This window comes from Cyclopterus lumpus, chromosome 22, assembly GCF_009769545.1.
Source record: "Cyclopterus lumpus isolate fCycLum1 chromosome 22, fCycLum1.pri, whole genome shotgun sequence".
NCBI classification, from domain to species: Eukaryota; Metazoa; Chordata; class Actinopteri; order Perciformes; family Cyclopteridae; genus Cyclopterus; species Cyclopterus lumpus.
The window spans coordinates 8,382,726-8,403,252 of NC_046987.1; the positions used below are offsets into that span (position 1 = coordinate 8,382,726).

The following is a 20,527-nucleotide window of genomic DNA, read 5'->3' on the forward strand; positions in this document are numbered from 1 at the left end:
ACTCAAGTTTTCACGTCGAACGCACCTAATTCTACTCAATGAAGTGTATTCAGTCCCCAAAACTGCCCTGCTGCCCTCTGCTCTCCTCTCACCACTTCGACCAATCCCTTGGAGGATTTAAGCAGCAGTCACGGATTCAGCCACAAAGCCAACCCGTGTCTTCCCTCCACCGTCTCTTGATTGACAGCCGGTGTCAGACCACGCCAGCAAATGCCGAGGCTTGTTGATGGATGGCACCTGCTTCTCCTCAGAGGAAATCAATTGAAGTCATGGGCGGGGAGGGGGTGCTCAAGCACTTACACATGGCCGGGGAGGGAGGATGACAGAGAGAGAGTTGCCAGCCATCTGTGTATAGAGGGGCACTGCCGAGCGCCAGTCCCTTTTAACGCCAGCCCTTTATAAAGACACACAATGTCTCCAAATTTAAACACGTTCGCTCCTTTAAGCTACATTCAGACCCAGTATTTGGTATTACGTAATCAAATCATTCATACGTGCCCACTCTAATATTAGTGAGTAATTGATACCATTCAATAAATTCTCAACTATTTGTACATGTGTTGCACAGAATTCATTATTACTATACGACCACCAGCTTCCTGCGAACATCAAGGTCGAGGTCAAATATCCACACTTGCACGGCTTCAGAGAGCACATGGGCCACACTGGGGGCCGGCACAGCTACAATCCTAGTCGTGCACAAGTGTAGTTACTGGAGCTCAACCTAAGATGTCGGCCAATCTATATCCAACCCAGCATCAAAAGGTTGTTATTTCACGGGAACTCTCTGGCCCACGAAGGAGATGGGCGGGATCTCCTGGCAGGCACAGACTTGGAGATTGACATCCAGGAAGGGGGTCCTTTGGGCTGCTGTGCCCACCATGCTGGCATCCGTGTGCGTGCCAACCCACTGCAGCACACGGGAGGAGGGCCGGTGGTAGAGGGCCAGCTGCCTGGAGCTGTAGCCACACATCCCGATCCCCACGGCCCCCAGCAGCATAGCCATGCCCGGCATGCTCCTCTCGGCTGGGGGCGTCACAGACACATTGTGGTAGGCCTGGGTCTGAAAGGAGAGGATGAAACGTTTGATTTCCTAGTATGAAAGATCAGAGCAGTCCGAAAAATAACACACCTTCTATATGTTCAACCCCCCCCCCCCCCCCCCCCCCCACACACACACACACACACACACACACACACACACACACACACACACCACACCACACCACCCCCCACACCACCACCACCAATCCCTCGGAGAATAAAAACTAATTTGGTCTCATTTACCAAATTGCGGTCTATCTCTTTTGACAAACAAAAGGCTTGTCTATTCGGGCAATTTCCTCTGTGGACCCTTGACAATTATAAAGCGCATAGAGGAGCAAATAATAGAAACCTCATAGTTTGAAATGGAGCTGTGTCACAGACGGTTAGGAAGCCATTCCTGTAGCTCACTCACCCGGTTCACATTTCCATTTACAATGCAACGGGCTGTCACAGGCTTGCATTTCTCCATCGTTCGCGATAAACACCACCAAAGAGGTGATTGTGCTTTGTGAGCTAAAACAAAAAGGCATACTGGAACCAAAGCCTGGAACCAATGCATATTTGAGGATGGTGCGTGTAAAAAATACATATGCGTGTATATATATATATATATATATATATATATATATATATACATATATATGATATGATGTGGTAATACTGCATTTCATCATCTTGTCACAACAATCTGTTGAGACAATCGACTGAATAAATCGCTGCATTAATGGCCGCATGAGGCTTATTAGTGCAGCGCCTCCGTCGATGAAGTTCTGTGCGAGCCCATAAAACCAGCACCTCGCTACCGCTTCATTACATCAATGGCTGCTCTCACAATTGTCAACGTTATTTCATCTGTCATTTCCTTCTACTCCTTGAGGACGAGTCGAGCCAGAGAATGCCAAGCACCCTGTAATCAGATCCAAGACTTTGAGAGGGCTTTCCGCCTGTTTGTTTTAAAAGGTCCTAAATCAAAACAAGCTGCTTGATGCAGAACAAATTGCAATAAATCATGGGCGAGCAACTTCCAATGACTCAGCACTTTATGTCCCTGCCACCCGGCACCAAGGACAGCTTTAGTGTCGATATGCATCTAAGAGTGAAACTATTATTTTATTGTTACAGTATCTACTTGATCCTACAGCTTGTTCACCTTCACAACATAGTATCATTGAAAGTGGCACTTTATTTTAGGACTAAAACCCGCCACACCACTCCCGCTCACCTGCAGCAGCCGGATGTAGCCCGGAGTCAGTCTTGGGACTCTGAAGAACATTTTTGGAGCGGTCTGCGATGGTTCTCCTCACGAATGAGTTAGAGGCCAGATAACGCTAGGCTCTCGTCTCCTCGAGCTCCTCTTCCTGGACTCCCAGGATGGGAAACCCACCGACAGCGGGCCTGTCCGGGTCTGCGCTTGGACACCTGGACCTGTGCTCAGCTATCTGACGCAGGACAAGTCTGCCCAGCCCCTTATAACCTCTCCGCAGCCGATGTGCAGGTGGCGGGTCTAATGGGATTACAGGAGCTGGCACACGGGGACAAAGAAGTCCGCCTCAACAGAAGGGGGGTTGAACGGCGTGTCGGGCTGCTGACACTTAAACATCACAGTATACAGACTTTTAGTGGAAACATGTTGAAATTATAAGCGCCATTGTTTTATAAATGTCCGTTGTGGAAACTAATGAATGCAAGCAAATTGTAATAAAATAATTTAAAAAAAACATTTTGATTTATAATGTGAGTTTTGGCTAATGCATATATTTATGACATTGAGGTTGATATCAATACATATCAACTATCCGTTTAAAGCCTTAAAGATTATTATTATTATTATTATTATTATTATAACAGCTATAACATCCAGTCATAAAAGAGCATATTCATCCATATCTATGGTAAATGTGTGTGAAGAATCAGAGGGATGTTGATAACGGGATAATCAGAGGATTTTTGATTAATTCTTTTCTCCCTCTTCTGTCCGTTTGAAGGGTTTGACATCAAAACAAAGTCCAGATGATGAATACGGTGTTAACCAAGTCAGGTAGCATCAAGTTTTAACAGATATCTGACTTCAGCGGTTCCTTTAATAGCTTCATACAGAAGGCCCGGCCCCAAGTAATTTTAAATTGGAGCCACTAGAATCCATTTGAATCTGCCAAGTGGTTTGATTTGGATGTTTTTCTGTTGATGTTGAGAATAGCTTATTCTGCCATGTCAGCAGATTCCTTTAAGCTGTAATATCCTCCCTAGCCTACGGGTCCTGGGCTCAGAGTGAGGTCCTATAATGAGGTAGCTGTGCTGATAACGTCTCTCTCGCTGGAAGAGAGGAATTCTCTCCAGTGAGAGCAGCCAGCAATGACCTTCTTCTCATCTGTGGTAATAGGACCAAACTCTGCCTCCCAGCTCCCATCCATGAATACTGTCAAACTTTGGCATTAATGCCGCAAAGTCATGATGCCACTGAAACTTGGGATGCCTGCTGGGTTTCAAAACCATGAAGCATTTAAAGCAAAGAGGAAAAACTAAAAACCACTAATGACGCCAATGTTGGAAAATATAAACCAGGCGAGGTGAAGCAGAAATATGAACAAGACAAAGTCTAGATACTCGCTGCACTGTGATCTTGCTACTTGAGAGCGGTAGGAGTAAACCAAAACAGAAAGGTAGCGTGCCAGACAACTAAACAAGGAGCTGAAACTCACTATAAAGCTGAGCGGAACTGTAGCTTCAGGTGAGAATGATCTGTAGGTTCATCACTTCTCAATGTCACGTCGTCAGACGATACCATGTCGTTATATACTGATATAATACTGATTGCAGCCGCTCTGACCGGAGTGTATTCTTCCTGCGGGGACATGGATGTCTGGACCACATTTTGTACCTATCCATCCAGTAGAAGTTGAGACTTTTTTACTGAATATGTAGAAGCTTTTACCTGTTGGTGTCAGGGGATCGCCAAAGCCTATGGAATAGTTTGTATGTTTCATTCTCCATCAAAGTTGGGACGTGACCAACAGACAGACCGCCATCCTTAGAGCCACGACGATGCTTCCATCGCATGATTAAAACCACTAATGACCACCTTTATATCAATGCTATATAATATGTCAGGCAATGTGCTCTTTGCTCTTACTGTCCGGCTAATGTTTGCAGAATGGGCCCCTATCATGCATCCCGGTTCCCGGGACGACAAGTTTCTTCTCGAGCTGGTACGTGGCAAACAACCGTCACTCAGGTCATCGTCACAATGGCAGCATCAAGCCGAGGATAACTCTCTGTCCTTTTCCTGAACTCATCCTTTGGCATTGAGTCACGGGAAAGTGTATTAGAATAGATTACTTGAGAAGTAGACCGGTAGTGTGGAAGGTTAAGCTACTGTCTCCCCGGGTGGTACTTGTCCCCAAGGTCCATCAACAACATTCCAGGCTGCTAAATTGAGCGTACAGTTAGATAAGGGCAGCGACAACAAAAACAAGTGGGGGATTATAATAATGGTACTAATCATCCCTAAGAAAAAACAGCATTGCACCTTTTAAGACTATTATTTAACCCTGTGCAGTAAGGTGAAGCAGCATATATATATATATATATATATATATATATATATATATATATATATATATATATTTATATTGTTTACAAGGCAGGTGTAATAGTGACTTGGTCAGAAATTGATTTGTGGTGAGAGTCCTGGAGATAACTGATTAGGTAACTGTCTGGGTTTAAATGTCATAACATCTGCAAAGAATTTTGGAGCACCGGTGGAGAGAACATTTGCTTCTCTGGCAATTATAATGTTAGTTGAGGAGGTTATGTTAATACCAGTTAAATGCTCCAACCACGGAGGTAAACAGCAGCCTGGTCGATAACCACAACATACTCAGGGTGCACCGAAAGGATTTAAGCAGCTCAGTATTAACCGGTTTTGTTCCTGTACAACGTAAGACGTGAAAATGGATCAGACAACGGCATGGATCAAAATATTTTATTCAGCATCATGTTAGGTCCAACATTGTGAAGTATACAAGTACAACATTTTAAAAAAGTGATGGAGCAATGGAAATACTAATTATTCAGGAGCGTCTCGGTTTCGGAGTGACTCACTGTCTCACGGGTGCGTCTTAGAAAGCCCCGTCTTCTTGTCACCCTGCATGGGAAGAATGTCTGTGATCCAGTATTGGAACAGTGAAACGACTGCGGTGGTTTCTTCTAAAAAAAACAACGACACAAAGAGCGACATTTCAGTTAGAGCTGACAACACAATACCAGAGGAACAGTCGGTGTTTCAGCAAAGAGACTTTGTTGCTGTTGTAGTTTTGTTTTTACCAGCGAGTGTTCAAATGCACTTCTAACCTCTTTTGCATGTCGACATTCAACCCAACACGTCCGTCTCCCACCCACGACGCAATATGTATTTTACTAATTCTTGAACACGCAGAATTCAATTTAGTGAATCTATTCAGAACCCCAAATAAACGTTATGAAAAGGGGGAACGGTCAAGTGCAGCGGAAAACGAGGGTTAAAGTACAGAACGCTGCTTTATTAAAAAGGTGAAAGGTGGATCAAACCTATCAAATTATATAGAGTTGTCACACTGCAGCGAATCATGTGTGTGAAGTAAAATATAGCAAGAATGCCGGTGCCCTTCACCTAAACATGGCAACGATGAGTTAAAGCGGAAACATTGCAGAATTTCACAAAGTTTTGTTCACAATGAAGCGGTGAATCGAAGCATGACTCATACAATATGAGGCGGATGGGGGAGGGGGGGGGGTTGAAAAGCTTTCAGGCAGCTGTGCATGGAGAGGACAGGCACAACTAAGTCAGGGTGTATTGCGGGCTCTGCTCGCAAAACTGCAAACAGTTGTTTTTTTCCCCACAGTGTTGTCTTGGTGACGGACACAAGCAAAAACAAGCTGCACTTTGGGGCCTGGTCGCTCTACCTCGCCCTCTCTTTCTCACACAAACACTTGCGTGTGTGTGACAGCAGCAAAGTCCCTGCTGATCCTATTATGCAGCCAGCTAGCCAGCCGTGCAGACGCACACGCACGGGGGAAAACGTGCCTCGGGACTCATGAGGAAAGGCAGGACGAGACAGTTGAAACATGTCCGTCGACTCAAAGTGGAGGTCACCCGAGTGCGCGAGGTGCAATATCTGCTCTAGTAGCGCCAATTAAAAAGGTACTGCACAGATGAAGGCAAAAGAGGCTTAGCTATACTCAGTCGAGCAATAATTATAAATTTAAGGGCAACCTTTCCACAACTAATCCCTCATTCAGTTGTAATTTTTGATGTTTTGACCGATCGATGCGTCACTGACCTGCAGACATGGGAGAAGTGTTGAAGAGATCCCCCAGTGCCTGTTCCAGTTTGTCTCTCTGCTGCTGCTGAACAAAGGCCTTGAGACCGTGGAGCTGCTTCAGGACAGAGGGGGGGTGGCATCCGCTGGCGATGCCGCTCAGAAGGTCATTCACCGTCCTAGACAGGAGCGGGCTCTCGTCTGCACGCAAAGAGGCTGCAAACAAAAAATGTACCTTCATGAATTGCACCGCATACACAGCAATGGATGTTTAACACGTCGTTTTATAACCGTACTCGTACGTCCGTTGGCTCCACTACATAACTGTCTAGTCTACTTTAGTTACGTTTTTTTATTCCTTTATCTTGTACATTGTCTATCTTATTGTTTGCTGCTACTGGCTGCGGGCCATCAAACGAAACTTTTACAAAATTACAAAGCAGGACTGAGTGAATCTCAAATCTGTGCAGTCCAGCCATTTGTCATTAGTCTCACTCATTTCCTTGGCTGCTCTGCTCGTCAGTCTGATGCAAATAGCGTACCTTTTATAATATCTGAAGCATCTTGGTTACATTTAAAATAAATGTTCAATAAATCAAAGCTGTTCAGAGTATTTACTAATTGCCACTAGAATGCTCACACACTTTCGCCATCTAGTTTATTCTCATGGAACTGCAATTGTAGCTTTTAACCTTTAATCCAGTGGTTCCCAAAGTGGGGGTCGCGACCCCTAGGGGGGGCGCGGTGGTACTACAGGGGGGTCGCGGCTTCATCACCAACCCACACACACAGACGCACACATACACCGGTAAAACAATATAAAATAACCGACGTGACATGCACTGTGTTCCAACCACGCCACCAGAGCGGCTCATGTCACAGACCGACTGTGGCAAAACCAGCGAGAGCGAGAGAGCGCGAACGAGCGAGGGAGAGAGAGAGTGAGGGAGCGCGAACGAGAGAGAGACACAGCGACACAGAGCGAGAAAGATACGTAGCGACAGAGAAAGATAAAGATAAGAGAAGGAAGTATGTACAAAGATGGACAGATTTGTGACTGGTCTACAGCGCATGGTTCATGCATTATAATGCAATTCATTAAAAACCAAGAACAATTTGGGGGGGGGGGGGGGGGGCGCGTCCAATGTTCCTATATCATCAAAGGGGGTCTTGACAGAAAAAGTTTGGGAACCACTGCTTTAATCCAATGCTGGTGCTATGTTTTTTACTTCTTTTCTGAACTGAAATTGAATTCTGTTTTCATTGACATGTTTTCAGCATTTGGCAAAACTTAAGTGTGTTTTTTAACTGCATCTTAGAAAGCCATCACAGCCGATTGCTTTCTATCATCACAGCACCCAAAATGTATTAAACTCTTTCTTGGCAGGGTGTTTATTTTACAAACTTTTACATTAAATAAGCAAAAGCTGTAGCAATGGCTACAAGATTTTGCCACATAGAATGCACAAAACTGGCTGATCAATACTTACAATCTGACATATAGATTTCCATTGTTGTCCTGAGGAAGTCTGACACCTCAGCAGCTCTCCTCTCGTTGTTATCCTCCTTCTCCTCCTCTTCTTCTTCTTCTTCTTCTTCCTCCTCATCATCTTTCCGGTAGGTAAACTCCAGTGCAGTGGCCCGGGGCATCAGACCCATGGCGAGCAGCTTCTCTTTGTGCCGTTTCTTCTTCAGCTTCCTCTTCTTGTTCCTGCTTATGCGCTCTCCTCCCTCGTCCACAGGTGCCCGACTCTGCCCTGTCCTGGACTCACTCACTTGAGCTGCTCCATCTTTCCCACAGTCTTGGTGGAGGGCTGGTTTCCTTTTCCGTCTCTTTCTTTTTCTTGTCTGTTCTTCTTCCCCTTTGCCTTGTTCTAGTTCTCCGTTGCCATCATTGACACTCCCCTCTGTGTGCCACAGGATCAAAAAACGCTGATTAGTTCAGAAACACTGTTATATGGAACTAATGCACTGCAGCCTCCACATGCACTTCTGCTCCTGAGCAAAATCACTGTGTTGACATCGTCAAAAGACTTATTGGTAGTGGGTGGGCAGATTTGGATTTGGTTTCACCTACAATTCAGATGACGTTTAAGAAATGCATATATACAGGCTAAAATTAGAACGGGGATCAGCACCAGCTGATTACTGATTACACCCACTAATTAGATCTGATTGCATTCTAATCAGCACGATCAGCTGGTGCGCTTACTAATTGAAAATAAAATCTGATGAATTGTGACCTCATATGGAGCCAACTTAAGCCCAAAGGTGGTTAATAAAAGAACAATAGAATCTAGGGTAGCAAAGGGGCGGAAAGTTTCCACGGGAATTTGGGGAATTTTCAACGCTGCTCAGCGCGTTGACTGCAAGGGGGCGGGGCTGCGCAGCACTCACACACTAACAGGCAGCGCGCTCTCACTCAGTGATCGCTGGGGAGACAACATGGCGTCACGTGTCGGCGCTTTTTGCGACTTTTTGTTAAAAAAAAAAGATGCGGAAAGCCCACTGACACAGACAGTGAAGGAAGGCCCACTGACATACAAAGACCCGTCTGCAAAACGTGTTTCAAAGCCACTCAGACCAAGGAGCAACACGTCAAAGCACCTTTCAGACAGACACCCCGAACTTTTCAAAGAACGACATGTAATCAAATGTGATTATAAACACCTTAAGCCCTCCCAAATACAGCCTAACACTGTAGTCTTAGCCTTTGACCACCAGTCCATGTGATCATGAGGTCACAATGCACACACGTGTACTAAATGAAACACAATTGATACAAAATGGCTGCATGCTGGTGGATCTTCAGCTAAGTCTTTTTTATTTTAGTTAAGGAAAAATAATTATTCCATGAATTAAGATAAAATATGAACTCTACAATTGCTCATACTAATGGAAGGAACTATGTAGTCATCTAGTCAGATACGGACAAAAGGCTACATAGCCGTGTATAATCAATGCTGTGATGGCACCATGTAGTTTTCATTAATATCTTGCTGTAGGCTAATACTAATATTAATGCCATTTGTTAACTGTTGAAAAAGCTGGGCAGGAACGAGCTGGTAAAAAGGGAACCATACAGATGTTTTATTTATTACTATTATAGATAAATATACCAGTATTGTATCGTATTTGTGGTATCGTACCGAATTCTGGTATCGTATCACAAGTATCGGGTATCGGGATATTTATGGCAGGTATCGTATCGAAGTTATAATTTTGTATTGTGACAACCCTAGAACAAGACTATGCACGCCTAGCTCAGCTGGACCCTGAATGCAGCTTGTTGGGAACATTGTCTGCCAGAAACATAAACGTAAACATAAAACGTTCTGTTGTTTTTTAACGCCTTTGTCATCAGTGTTGCGTCTGAACGTTTCAGCCCTTTGTCTGGCAAGTGTGAGAGCGCCGAGTGGCGTAGAGGCCAAGAGCGGTATTGCAGACAGATAGAGATTTCAATTATAGCTCGCAACATATTGAAAAAAATAACTGAACTAGTTCATTTTTTGGAGCTGTGAACTTAGTTCAACATTTTGAATTATGAACTATGAACCGAACTAGTTCATGTAGAAAGTGAACTTTCCCAACACTGTTTGTCATTACCTAGCATATTGATTATTTGGTAAACTGAATGTTCATTTTAATACCAAGTTTATTTGTATACAGTAGACTAACTTTTTACAGCAGTGAGGAGGATGTTGATGAGGTCCAGGAAGAAAGCATTTAGACCTGAAAGGATTCAGGGAAAAACACTAAAAAAAAAGCATAGGGAATACACCTTTTTTATTCAACGTTCATGTTTTTGTTGTTCGATGAAAGAATAAAGTTATACTGACAAAAGGTCAAAAAAGTCATTTTTAAAAGTTGTATTATAAATGTTTGCATGTATGTCTGCTTATGACAAGGTAAATACAGTTAAATTACCCCAAAATTCCCAGTTTATTCCCGTTAATTCCCGTGGAAAGTTTCCAACTTTGAATATTCCCGGAATTTTGCAATCCTAATAGAATCAGTAAATAGCATGTGTGGTATTTTGAGGAGCATCTTGAGAGAGGAGCAGACAAAACCTTCAAATCAGTCTTTTCAATTATTTCTGTATGTACAATGGAATCTACGTCTCCGCTGCCGATTGTAACAACTCCTCTTACTTCTAATCCAGCATCCAGCACTCTGATAAAAGACCACATAAAACAATACATGTTATCAGTGTTAAATCTCTCTTCTGTTACATCTTATTACTTAAACCTTAAATGTAATGACTCGTGCTTAACTGTGAACCCACACAGAAACGTCCTCCCCACCTCCCCTCTGCTTAACAACTCAAGAAGCATTAAGAGGTCAAAGAAACCCGCTCCCATAAAATTCTCAGTGACCCTCAGTGAGTAGCGAACTGGCTCTCAGCCAGAGAGGGTGGCAGTGCAGCAGAGAACAATACTGAAAGGCAAGCGGAGAGACTTAGTCCATCATGGATTTTTCTGGTGATGACAAACTGAGGTGAAAATGAACTTGAACTTACTGTTCATCAATTTGTTATTCATCTGATGTGCCAATTGAACAGCACTGTATCATTTGCTGCAGTCATGCGAGTGCATTAAAGATTAACCAACCCAGACTTTGGATCGCAATTACCATCGGGGCTCATTTCCCACTAAATGTGAAACATGTTCAATCGAGGCGCTGTTAGGCAGACGAGTGCAATTAATCAAACTTGACCCAATCATTTATTCTCGTGGTCACAGTATGTCGCTGCACCGTCTCGTCCAACAAATCCAACAAAGTTGTATTTCCTTGAGGTAAAGCCGAAGCCTGTCAGGTAACTGGAGGTCTGCATTAAGGAAGATGATGAGTACAGAGACCCGTGTAATGAGCCAGGACTCTTATTACAGTCCGATCATTCCATTGGTTCATGACAAGAGAAAGTGCAGACGGACCGCAAGACAAAATGACCAGTCTTGAAATTATGCATTGAACTGCAGCTTGGATAAGTTGTACAAGTTTACTCTGACAAACAACACAGATTAAAGTGAAAATAACCAAGGCTCAAACACCATCTGTGCTGCATTCGAGTTCTCACCCTGGTTCAGAAGCACAATTGATCATTGCGGTTTGTTTCTGTTAACTTGAGAGGCAGAGCCAATCAAGAAGAGTGACTGTAGCACATGAGAGCCAGCCTGGAGCATGCAGTAAATCTCTCCTAGCTTTATGATGCAAAACACAAGTCCATAAATGTAAGTTTGTAGTTGTCTTACCAGCTGGGTCCTCTGCACTATTTATGCTTTCTAACTGGGGGAGTGTGACGGATCTCTCTGCATCCGTCTTGTAGTCTGCAGGAGGCGGTAGGACTGTGTACATCCGCGTGCCCGGATTGGCTGCACTCTGTGTCGTCCCTGCATCTCCTGAGACATACATGGAAATTAAAAGAAGGTAATAAACCTCAATGCATCTGTAAGAGCAGCAGGAGGATATGTTGGCATGACATGTGTGACGTGCGTATTTAAAAGAAAAAGGGGAATAGATTATTTTCTAGAGATAGTACTTAGTATGTGTGGATATGCAAGTTAAACTTGAATGTGATCTCACCAACGGCAGTGTATTGTTGAGAGGCTTTCCTTTTCACATGGGTTTTTCTGGATAGCGCATCGACTATGCGTGGTGGGCTGGGTTCCGCTGCAGGGTAAAGCTTCTGGAGTACTTTTGATTGAAATACTAAGTGACATAAGAAAAAACGACACAAAACAGAGATACCATCACATGTTAATCTGATACATTGTACTTGTAAAATATTATCTAAAAGCTTGTGCCAAAGTCTGTTTAACAATGTAAGTCAAATATAGTGTGGGCCTATATATAATATAGATGAACTCAAACGACTAACCAGCTTGACAACAACCTTGAAATTAGTGCATGTTGAATGCATAGTAGCCTAAAACTGCTATTATATAATACTATATAATAATGGTTATAATATCCTTCGTAAAGCACTAAGTTTCAAAGGCGGTACTGATCTACTGTACTACATATTGGTTAAACTATGAACTAACTACGTACAGAACTAAACTAAAAAACAGCAACAAGTTTAAAGAAATCGCCAGTAAACCCAGTTCAACACGATCTGAACGGGAAGAAGAAAGACTCTCGTAATCAGCTGTTGACACATTAATATAACTTTGTATCTGACATCGGTATCGGTGCGCGTGACAACTGACAGTAGCTAGAATCTGGCAGTGGAGCACGTGCGTTTGTTTACAACATGGCTATAACTTCACGCGATACTTAGGCCGCTAACTGTAGCTTCGTTAGATAGGTAACGTTAGCTGGTTACAGGGTTATTTAATGTTTTTATAAGATATAAATATTGTTGTCGACGACGCTGGCGGTGCTCACCTTCGTTCCTACGGGCCATACTGACATGTGTGTCCGAGAGGAGGCGAAGAGGACGGAAACGTCATGCGACATGTGGCGAGAGTTGACGAGCTACGAGCTAGCTGGGTTAGCTAGCCAGCCTGCTAGCTCTTCAAATGAGCTCGACGCATAACAGATTCACAAGTTCGCTGCTCGACGGTCCGTGTTTGAATAGATAAAGGAATGGCTAGTGGTAACTATACCGTTTGTTTTCTACAGCAGCTACTCGGCTACTGTTGTCAAAGTGAGATGCTGCTTGGACTCCTGCAGCTGCATTCTCCCCCTCGAGAGACATGCAGCACACAGACTGACTGCAGCCTGGAGGAAGACCTCACGCGCCGATTCACATTCAAACTAACGTCAATTTCACGCAACCGCGGTTGTCAGAAAAGACACGTACCCTTTACACTATACATCAATACATACTTTTGATCAGTTTGATCCGTTCTTCAAATCGGCATATAAAGCATTCTTCTGAGCTGCTGTGTAATTGATGGAAAAGACAGTATAATAAGCAACTCGCTGAGGGAAATGGCTACAGACGTTATATGTGACTCCTAGTACCTCGAAAGTGACGTTAAGTCACGTTTGCATGCGCGTCTCCCTGCCAAGATAGTCATTCCAAGTTTAATATTTGAAGACAAGTTTCTGTTGCCAACTTTCTTTCATGAAGTGCGGCGAGTGCGATGCATCAGACTTCGAGCTCCCCGTGTGTTTGGATCCTGTAACAACAGCGGTTTGGGGCGTGCGCACACCGGAGCCAGCTGTAGCACGGAGAGGAGGCGAGAGGAGACTACTAAGCAGGCGCCTCGTGGCTCAGCATCAGCACCAGGCTGAGTTAGGATTTGCGCACCCTCCAAACTTGGCTTGGGACCTCAGCATGTGAACGGGCTTTGCAGGAGGAGGATCCACCTAGGATGTCAGCTCTAAAGAAGGTAAATCCACCCACCCCTCCTTTCTCCCTCGCTCTCATATTAATATTTGAGCAGATGTTTAACTAATGTATAAGTGCAGGATTTAAACATTGTATTGTATTATCTTACAGTAAACGAGAGGGGTGTGTTAAAGCAGTTTGGATTCAGGGCTTTCTTAATTGGGTATGGTAATCAGACTTTTGGTCGAGTGGCTTTTTCAAAATGTAAGAACCTTCCAATTATATTTAAACTATAGTGAGCACAACAATACACATTTGTGTAAATATGGCCAGTCATCACAATAATCGAAACATGATATGATTTTTGCATCACTTTGATGCACGTGAATTTTGTTCTCCTCTGATTTACCTCATGGATGTCATCCCTGCACTTATGTGTCCCTGAGGAGGAGGCTTGGATGAGCAGCATGTCAGGCAGAACAAAAGCCCTCTTAGTACAAGGCTAACTTCTCAAATGGATGTTATGTCAGGTTTGATGCCCCCCCAGACTCCTCCTTTTGTGCACGGTCACGTCGTTCTGTATGTGCCATGCCGACTGTAGTCTTAGTCTCCGTGGATGTATGACTTTAATTGACTGTATCCAAAACTAGCACTGGCGACCCTGAAGCTCCAGAAAGCTGAAGGAGTGAGCACATTGGACGAGCTGTAAAGGTTTTTTTTCTTAAAAATCAAGGAACTACACAGACCTGTGTAAGCATGTTACATAATGCCTCAATTCCTACAAGCCCTCTGATATATCAAGTACTGACTGGGCAATTATTGCTGGTGTAGGAATCAAGCCTCTTCTGTTGTTTGTGGATGTTGCAAGATTAGAAAAAGTTATCTGCTGGTTTCTGTTTAAGCCTGCTATCACTGTCAGCTCTACAATGACACATCGTGTTGTTTAAGATTCAGTGCAGTTGCAAGTATTGACGTCTGCGCTCCAATGGATTTCCATGATTGAGCGACAGAAAAAAAAAAAAAAGACTGGAAGTTGTGTAGAATGCCTGCTTCAGCACTGCAGCCCGAATCCGCAGCAATACACAGTACCCGGCACACACTGTGAGTGACAAAGTGCTGGCTGCCAGCACTCACGTAGTCAGACATCATAATCACAGAGGTGCTAAAAATAGGAGACCATATTCATTGCAATGCTTTATAACCTCAATGGATTTACTGCTGTTTGCCCTCGTGGAAGTTCTGCAACAATGCTCCTATGTCGTACTCCTACACTATTTTTAGACAGTAGTGGTCAGCCAGCCTTCTCTCAGTGACACGCAGCTGCTTTGTGTGAAACTTTGACGTGGAAGTGATGGACTCTTTCACTCACTGGTCTCTGAAACTAAAGGGGGCACTCAAACATGGAAGCTGCATTTTCTGCCATAGCAACACGCATGTTTTGTTTGTGGTCCTATAAATGTCCCATGTGCCTTCATTATGCAGGTGGCTATAGTATATAAGTGCTATAGCGCAGTGGCAGCAATCAGTCGGCAGCAAACCTGATTACCTTTAAGCAATAAGGAGGGCTTTTTGTTTACATTGTTTTGCTGTGCCTGTACAATATGCATAGCTTGTGTATACCTAAATAAGAGGGAGTGTGTGGACAGCTGGCAGATGGAAGTTGAGAAATACATGTCACCTCTGTAAGTCCTTATGTGACAAAAAAATAAACGACTTGTCATTTACCAGCTTTAGGGAGAGGGCACCTTTCACCACATCTACATCACTCCCTCTGCTTTAAGCTAGAGATGCACCGATACTGGTGTTAGATATCGGTCCGGCATGACTCAAAAAGCTGGATTGGATATCAGTGAAAATGTATCTGGTATTGGATACTATTAACAATTAATTTACACCTAACTATTCTGGTTTTATTTAGTTTTACAAAGTTTAGAAAGCAGTGTTTGAGTCAAGCCTGACCCCTATAAGAATGATCGAGCCACTTCCACACGGTGAGGCATGCAGCTCATTCATTAAACATGGGCAATACCTGGACTCCTTGAGTCCAGGTATTGGTATCGGGAGTGAAAGAGTCGGATCGGTGCATCCCTACTTAACTAAACCGGTCTTTCAATGAAATCCGGATGTTTCATACGAGATGGAGGAATCGTATCTCATCTTACGATGCAATTTCTTCACTTAAAAAGGAGGGCGCCTCATTAAAAACTACCAAAGAATAAAGGACACAAAAACTAATTGGAAACTGACACCATTTCCCCTCAGAAGCTGTTTGTGATTGAAAGTTGCTCGTTTCAGGATATTTCCAAAGCTGCTGTCAAATTACTTGCGTACACGCATGTCTCCACAAACTCTCACAGAGGCGTCAATGGGAAGCTTGTATGGACTTCGCCTTCTTGGCAGTGACACGATAAGGCTCTCATAATCTGTTTGAAGATGCAAGGAAAACTCCAAACGCTACATTTATGCATGCGGTGATGTCATTTCAGGGGAGAGGAGCAGTAATGAATGTAGACAAGCCAGTCGAAAAGTAAATGTTCAAACACTCTACACTCCTTTCTAATAATTCATCCACTCATCGTGACCGATGTGTTTCTGCTCTCTCCCTCTATGTTCCGTTTTTCTTATCCTTCTCTCTCACTTTAATACCACACACACACACACACACACACACACACACACACACGGATGGGGTTGAGCTTTATGAATCTCATAATGCATGGAGCCAAGTGTGTGTCCTGTATACATATACTGTAGAGTACCTGAGTCTGTGTGTGTATGCAGATTTTGATACCTGTGCACAGATGTTTCAGGCAAGTAGATGTCACTGCACATTCTCGTGTCCTGTCAGGTGTGTATGCCTTTGAAACTGGAAACAAAGGTAAATCATATCATGGTCCAAAATAATTTACAAACGTGTCCCTTAGGGCCGCACTGTGTTAGCACTGTCACAATGGGACATTTAAGACAAATGAAAGTGAGAGACCCCGCACAGCTCCAAGTGTGCTTGCGGTCTCTGCCTTGTAGAGTATAAGTCTTAATACCATTATCGCTGGCGATCGGCCCAGCTCTTTTACAATCGGGTCTTTACTAGATCCTTTAAACCGAGCAGTGAACTTGAATGTATTAGCTCAATAAAAATAGCCCGCTCTAGCGAAGGACATCGAGGCAGATTTCTTTTTATTGGGACAGGTCTAAGAGATTTGATTCATCTCCAGATAATTAATTAGTGCGTAATAGCCCCAATGTGGTCAAGCTGTTTAACACAAAGTGTGAATGTTCCTTCTAGTATAACCTTGTTGTTCAGCGACTAAATACTAAATGGTTTCTTCGATAAAAGTCCGAAATCATTGGCCATGGATGTATGTCGCTGTTACTAAATGGGCTTCACCTCTGGACCACCGGTCATTTGTTTCAGCTATCCCCCTCAAACTTTGGGCAAATGCACTTATGCACATTATTATATGCCACTCATGCAGATGATCTCTCAATGCTCCACCTCTGGATTTTAGTTAAGAGCTTACCAGATACCCCACTTGCCTCTATGAGCAGTATCCGTGTCTCTTGATGCTGCATGTTCTAAATGGGCAAAGTAAAGTAACGGGCAACTGAAAACTATACGTACTAAAGTGGAAGGCCTATCTCTCACACTGAGATTGAAGTTCACACTATAACATTCCTATGAAGGTGGAGAGTATTGAATGCATTTTAGAGAGACACATTAGCACACAAAACCTTGTGAAACTTACAGGATTTTCTACTGAGTTGTTTGGGACTTTTTGAAGCCCCGGCATGTGGTGCTGTGCTATTGGATTATATCGAAAGGTGCCTTTAATATTGTCTTGTATCTCTGTAGCTATTGCTGGGGTGAATAGTTCCAGTGTGCAAACCTTATCTCCTGCTGCATCGGCACACCACTACATTTGTTAACTGGCCTGGGTAAGAAGGGAGGCACACCGAAAGATCTTTCATCTGCATTGAAGCGACTCCACTTCCTGTCCGTCCTCTCTGATCTCCATTAGCTCACCAAGAGTTGCACTCTGGCTCTCAGCAGCAGGTGCCAAGATATCCTATTATACACTGGCACTTGTGATAATTGTCTGTACCCAGCAGTAATGGTGTTGGGAGATAGGTAGGGAGTGTGTGGCCGGTATGTAGACATGAAACACTGCCCGGACAAGAGGGGGCTCTGTTGGCCGCTCTCCGCCCTGGTCGATCTAGAACATTGGAGCTTGACTTGTTTTGAGGCCTTTTACACCAACGTCTAGTACGACGAGGTGGACAAGGTTCTCAACCCGGTCACTACTGGGGGAAAAACAAAAAAAGAAGTTCGACAACAAGAAAGACTGATTTACTTGAGCTTCCTAATGTTGTAACTTTGCTTTCTGCGAGCAACAGTTTGTGCTCCATCACACAGAAGATAAAAAACGGTCCCGCAGACAAAGGGACTTTCAGGGGGAGGGTAATCAGTACTTTTGTGTCTGGCATCACGTTCAGAGAGCTTGTGTCAGAGGGAAAGATTCCTCGCTGAAATGGTGTGTGATTCACCTGAGTCGGCCCATTTGATTGTTCATCTCAGCTAATGAGCATGCATCTGGTTGTTTTCTCTCCTCTTCCGCTTGTGCCTCAGCTGTCTTTGTGTATGTCTCTCTTGAGTTCTCTTATAACGTATATGGCTTCGTCAGGCACGTAACTATATTTGAATCTGTAATCAAAAAGGGGCAAACAAAATAAAACATGCAGAAGCCTTGTTTTTTTCAGTTTATTCTAAGAAAAATAACACCCGAATAACCTAAATGGATGCAGTCGTGAATTTCCATGTGCTCCTCGCTATTGTCACCTCGGGGCTCAGCTGTCTCATTTTGATTGGATGAGTCATTTTAAAAACTGTATATACTGAAATATTATTGATGGGCTATACCTATACTATATCTTGGAGATGGTCGGTCTCATAACATTCCTCAACAAACATGCTTGAGATACAGACAATAAAAAGTAAATCATTCCGCATTGGCTTGATTTTACAGCTTGATGACCCGAATAGTAAACTTTACTGTACTATTGTGCATTTCCTATCCATATGCCAGGAGGAATGTAACAATATGGAGAGTTAGCGGAAACATCTACTTTAGGGCCGCTTCATCTTTTGAAGTCCATTCTCTGACAGCCTCAAGCTAAAAGAGGATGCCAACCGGTCCTATTGGAAGAGCTTGGTGGTAAACTACTACAGCCTTTTATTAACTCGCTGACTCAACGGTTTGAAGACACATTTTCAACATTTGGCCTCTAGCCCCGAGGCCACTTGCTTTGTGCAGATCTATATATCTTTTGTTGAATTTCCATTGACCAAAATTTAAAACAAAAAAACTGTTGAATTAGATTCCCTATTTAATGGGTGATGAAAATGTATTAGGATTTTTTTGATTTATTTCAAATATGGCTGATTTTCCCATAAAATTGCGCTAGTTAAAAACAGTGTTTTGTATTAAACCAGCTATTCAAATCTATATGAATAATGTGAGAAAACAAATCTGTACAAAATATCAGTTTTTTCATTTCCAGCTGTCCCAGATATGTTTCCATTGGATGGTCCTGGTGTGTCTTGTTAAAACGCGGTGACATAAATCCTCTTTTGTGCTCATCCCACGATAAGCTGTAAAAGACAAACAAACGGATGCCCAATGCATTTTCTAATGTGAAATTAGACGCTTTGCCTCCAGACTCCAATCCCCTTGAAGTGTAAATGAGAGGCGAGTGACAGCTCTGAAACACTGAAGAGTGTCCCTGACAGTTTGTTTTCCACACTCCTCCAGTTCACGTCTCTGCCAGCCAGCCAGCATCCATTATAACTGTACATCATGCAGCTGTTTGAATCATTACAAATCAGTTATTGTATCTCTCACCTCTGCAGAGTTGTTTCTACCACACCAGGCTTCTTTTAGTACTTGATTACTAGATAGCATGGAATAGGAATACTTTCACGTGAAGCAGGTGACATGACGAGACACAAGGATGTGCTTCAGTCCAGCAAATTGTTTTCATGTGAAATCTCTACAATAACAATTGCAATGTGTTTGTCTCTCCTGTGAAGTACACAGTACTGTACTGTGAAGTACAAAAGTCATCAAAGTTATCTATACAATTATGAGTAATTCAATTTAATTATGCGACAACGCATTTATTCGGTGGAAAAAAACGTGTTTTACCAAATTCTATAGAACACAATATAATTGGTAAAAAAAACAGTCAGAATTTATGTGCAACTTTAATATCTGAGAAGATGGAACGCAGCATAAATTAAAGATCCCCTTTCCACCGTACACAACCTCACTCTTAGAGGTTATATCCCTGAATGCAGATGCTGCCAAAACGTTGTTAAAATGAATACAGTAGCCCCTTGATAAAAATGATATGGGTCATATACGTATTTATTCAGTTGAAGTTACATTACAGAGGGATGAATGAAGTGTTTGTGATGGTCCAACAAGACATTGGACTCATGCAAGAGCCTCACATACATGTCATTAAAGATAATCTGTGGCATTCACATTCATGTATCGCCACAGCAACTTATACATGTCAGCTCTGGGTTTCCCTCACTCTCACAACGGCTTCAGGGTCTTCATGCAGGCCTCCGTCCACTATCTTCCTATGTTGTAATATTATATATGGTTGGATGTAATGTTCCTCAGTCTTTTTAATTTTTTTATTAAATAAACAGTTACATTTTTATACAAGCAAAAGTGTGAAAACGAAATATACAGATATGCTATTGTTAGTCGGAGTATTGTAAGTGTTTTGTGTGCATGTGTCAAAGGTAGTTGTGTAAGTGTCTTATATTCATACTGTATGTGAATGTCTCTGTGCAGGTTTGTGTGAGGAGAGAGAAAAATAAATAAATGAATAA

At 43.0% G+C, this 20,527-nt stretch overlaps 2 protein-coding genes across 5 annotated transcripts in view; one reads left to right on the forward strand and one right to left on the reverse strand.

Annotated features, from left to right (window-relative positions):
• Positions 1-5,014: 5,014 nt before the first annotated feature.
• Positions 5,015-13,422, reverse strand: LOC117725448 (glutamate-rich protein 1). 4 transcript variants are annotated; one of them, XM_034525617.1, is made up of 7 exons: positions 13,314-13,414; positions 13,176-13,231; positions 11,928-12,053; positions 11,597-11,743; positions 7,835-8,251; positions 6,366-6,560; positions 5,015-5,253 (listed from the first exon to the last, which is right to left on the reverse strand). In XM_034525617.1, exons 1-7 carry the CDS (start codon positions 13,367-13,369, stop codon positions 5,153-5,155), a joined length of 1,098 nt encoding a protein of 365 aa, XP_034381508.1. In that variant the 5' UTR covers positions 13,370-13,414; the 3' UTR covers positions 5,015-5,152. The 4 variants fall into 4 exon arrangements, with proteins under 4 accessions (XP_034381508.1, XP_034381511.1, XP_034381509.1 ...); XM_034525620.1 differs by lacking the exon at positions 13,176-13,231 and having other exon boundaries at positions 13,314-13,422; XM_034525618.1 differs by lacking the exons at positions 13,176-13,231; positions 13,314-13,414 and adding an exon at positions 12,732-13,107.
• Positions 13,409-20,527, forward strand: part of dlgap2a (discs, large (Drosophila) homolog-associated protein 2a) — a 138,840-nt gene continuing 131,721 nt past the window's right edge. Inside the window, exon 1 of the mRNA XM_034563478.1 lies at positions 13,409-13,684. Coding sequence (XP_034419369.1) covers positions 13,667-13,684 — 18 coding nt within the window. The 5' untranslated portion in view covers positions 13,409-13,666. The remainder of the gene's footprint in view (positions 13,685-20,527) is intronic.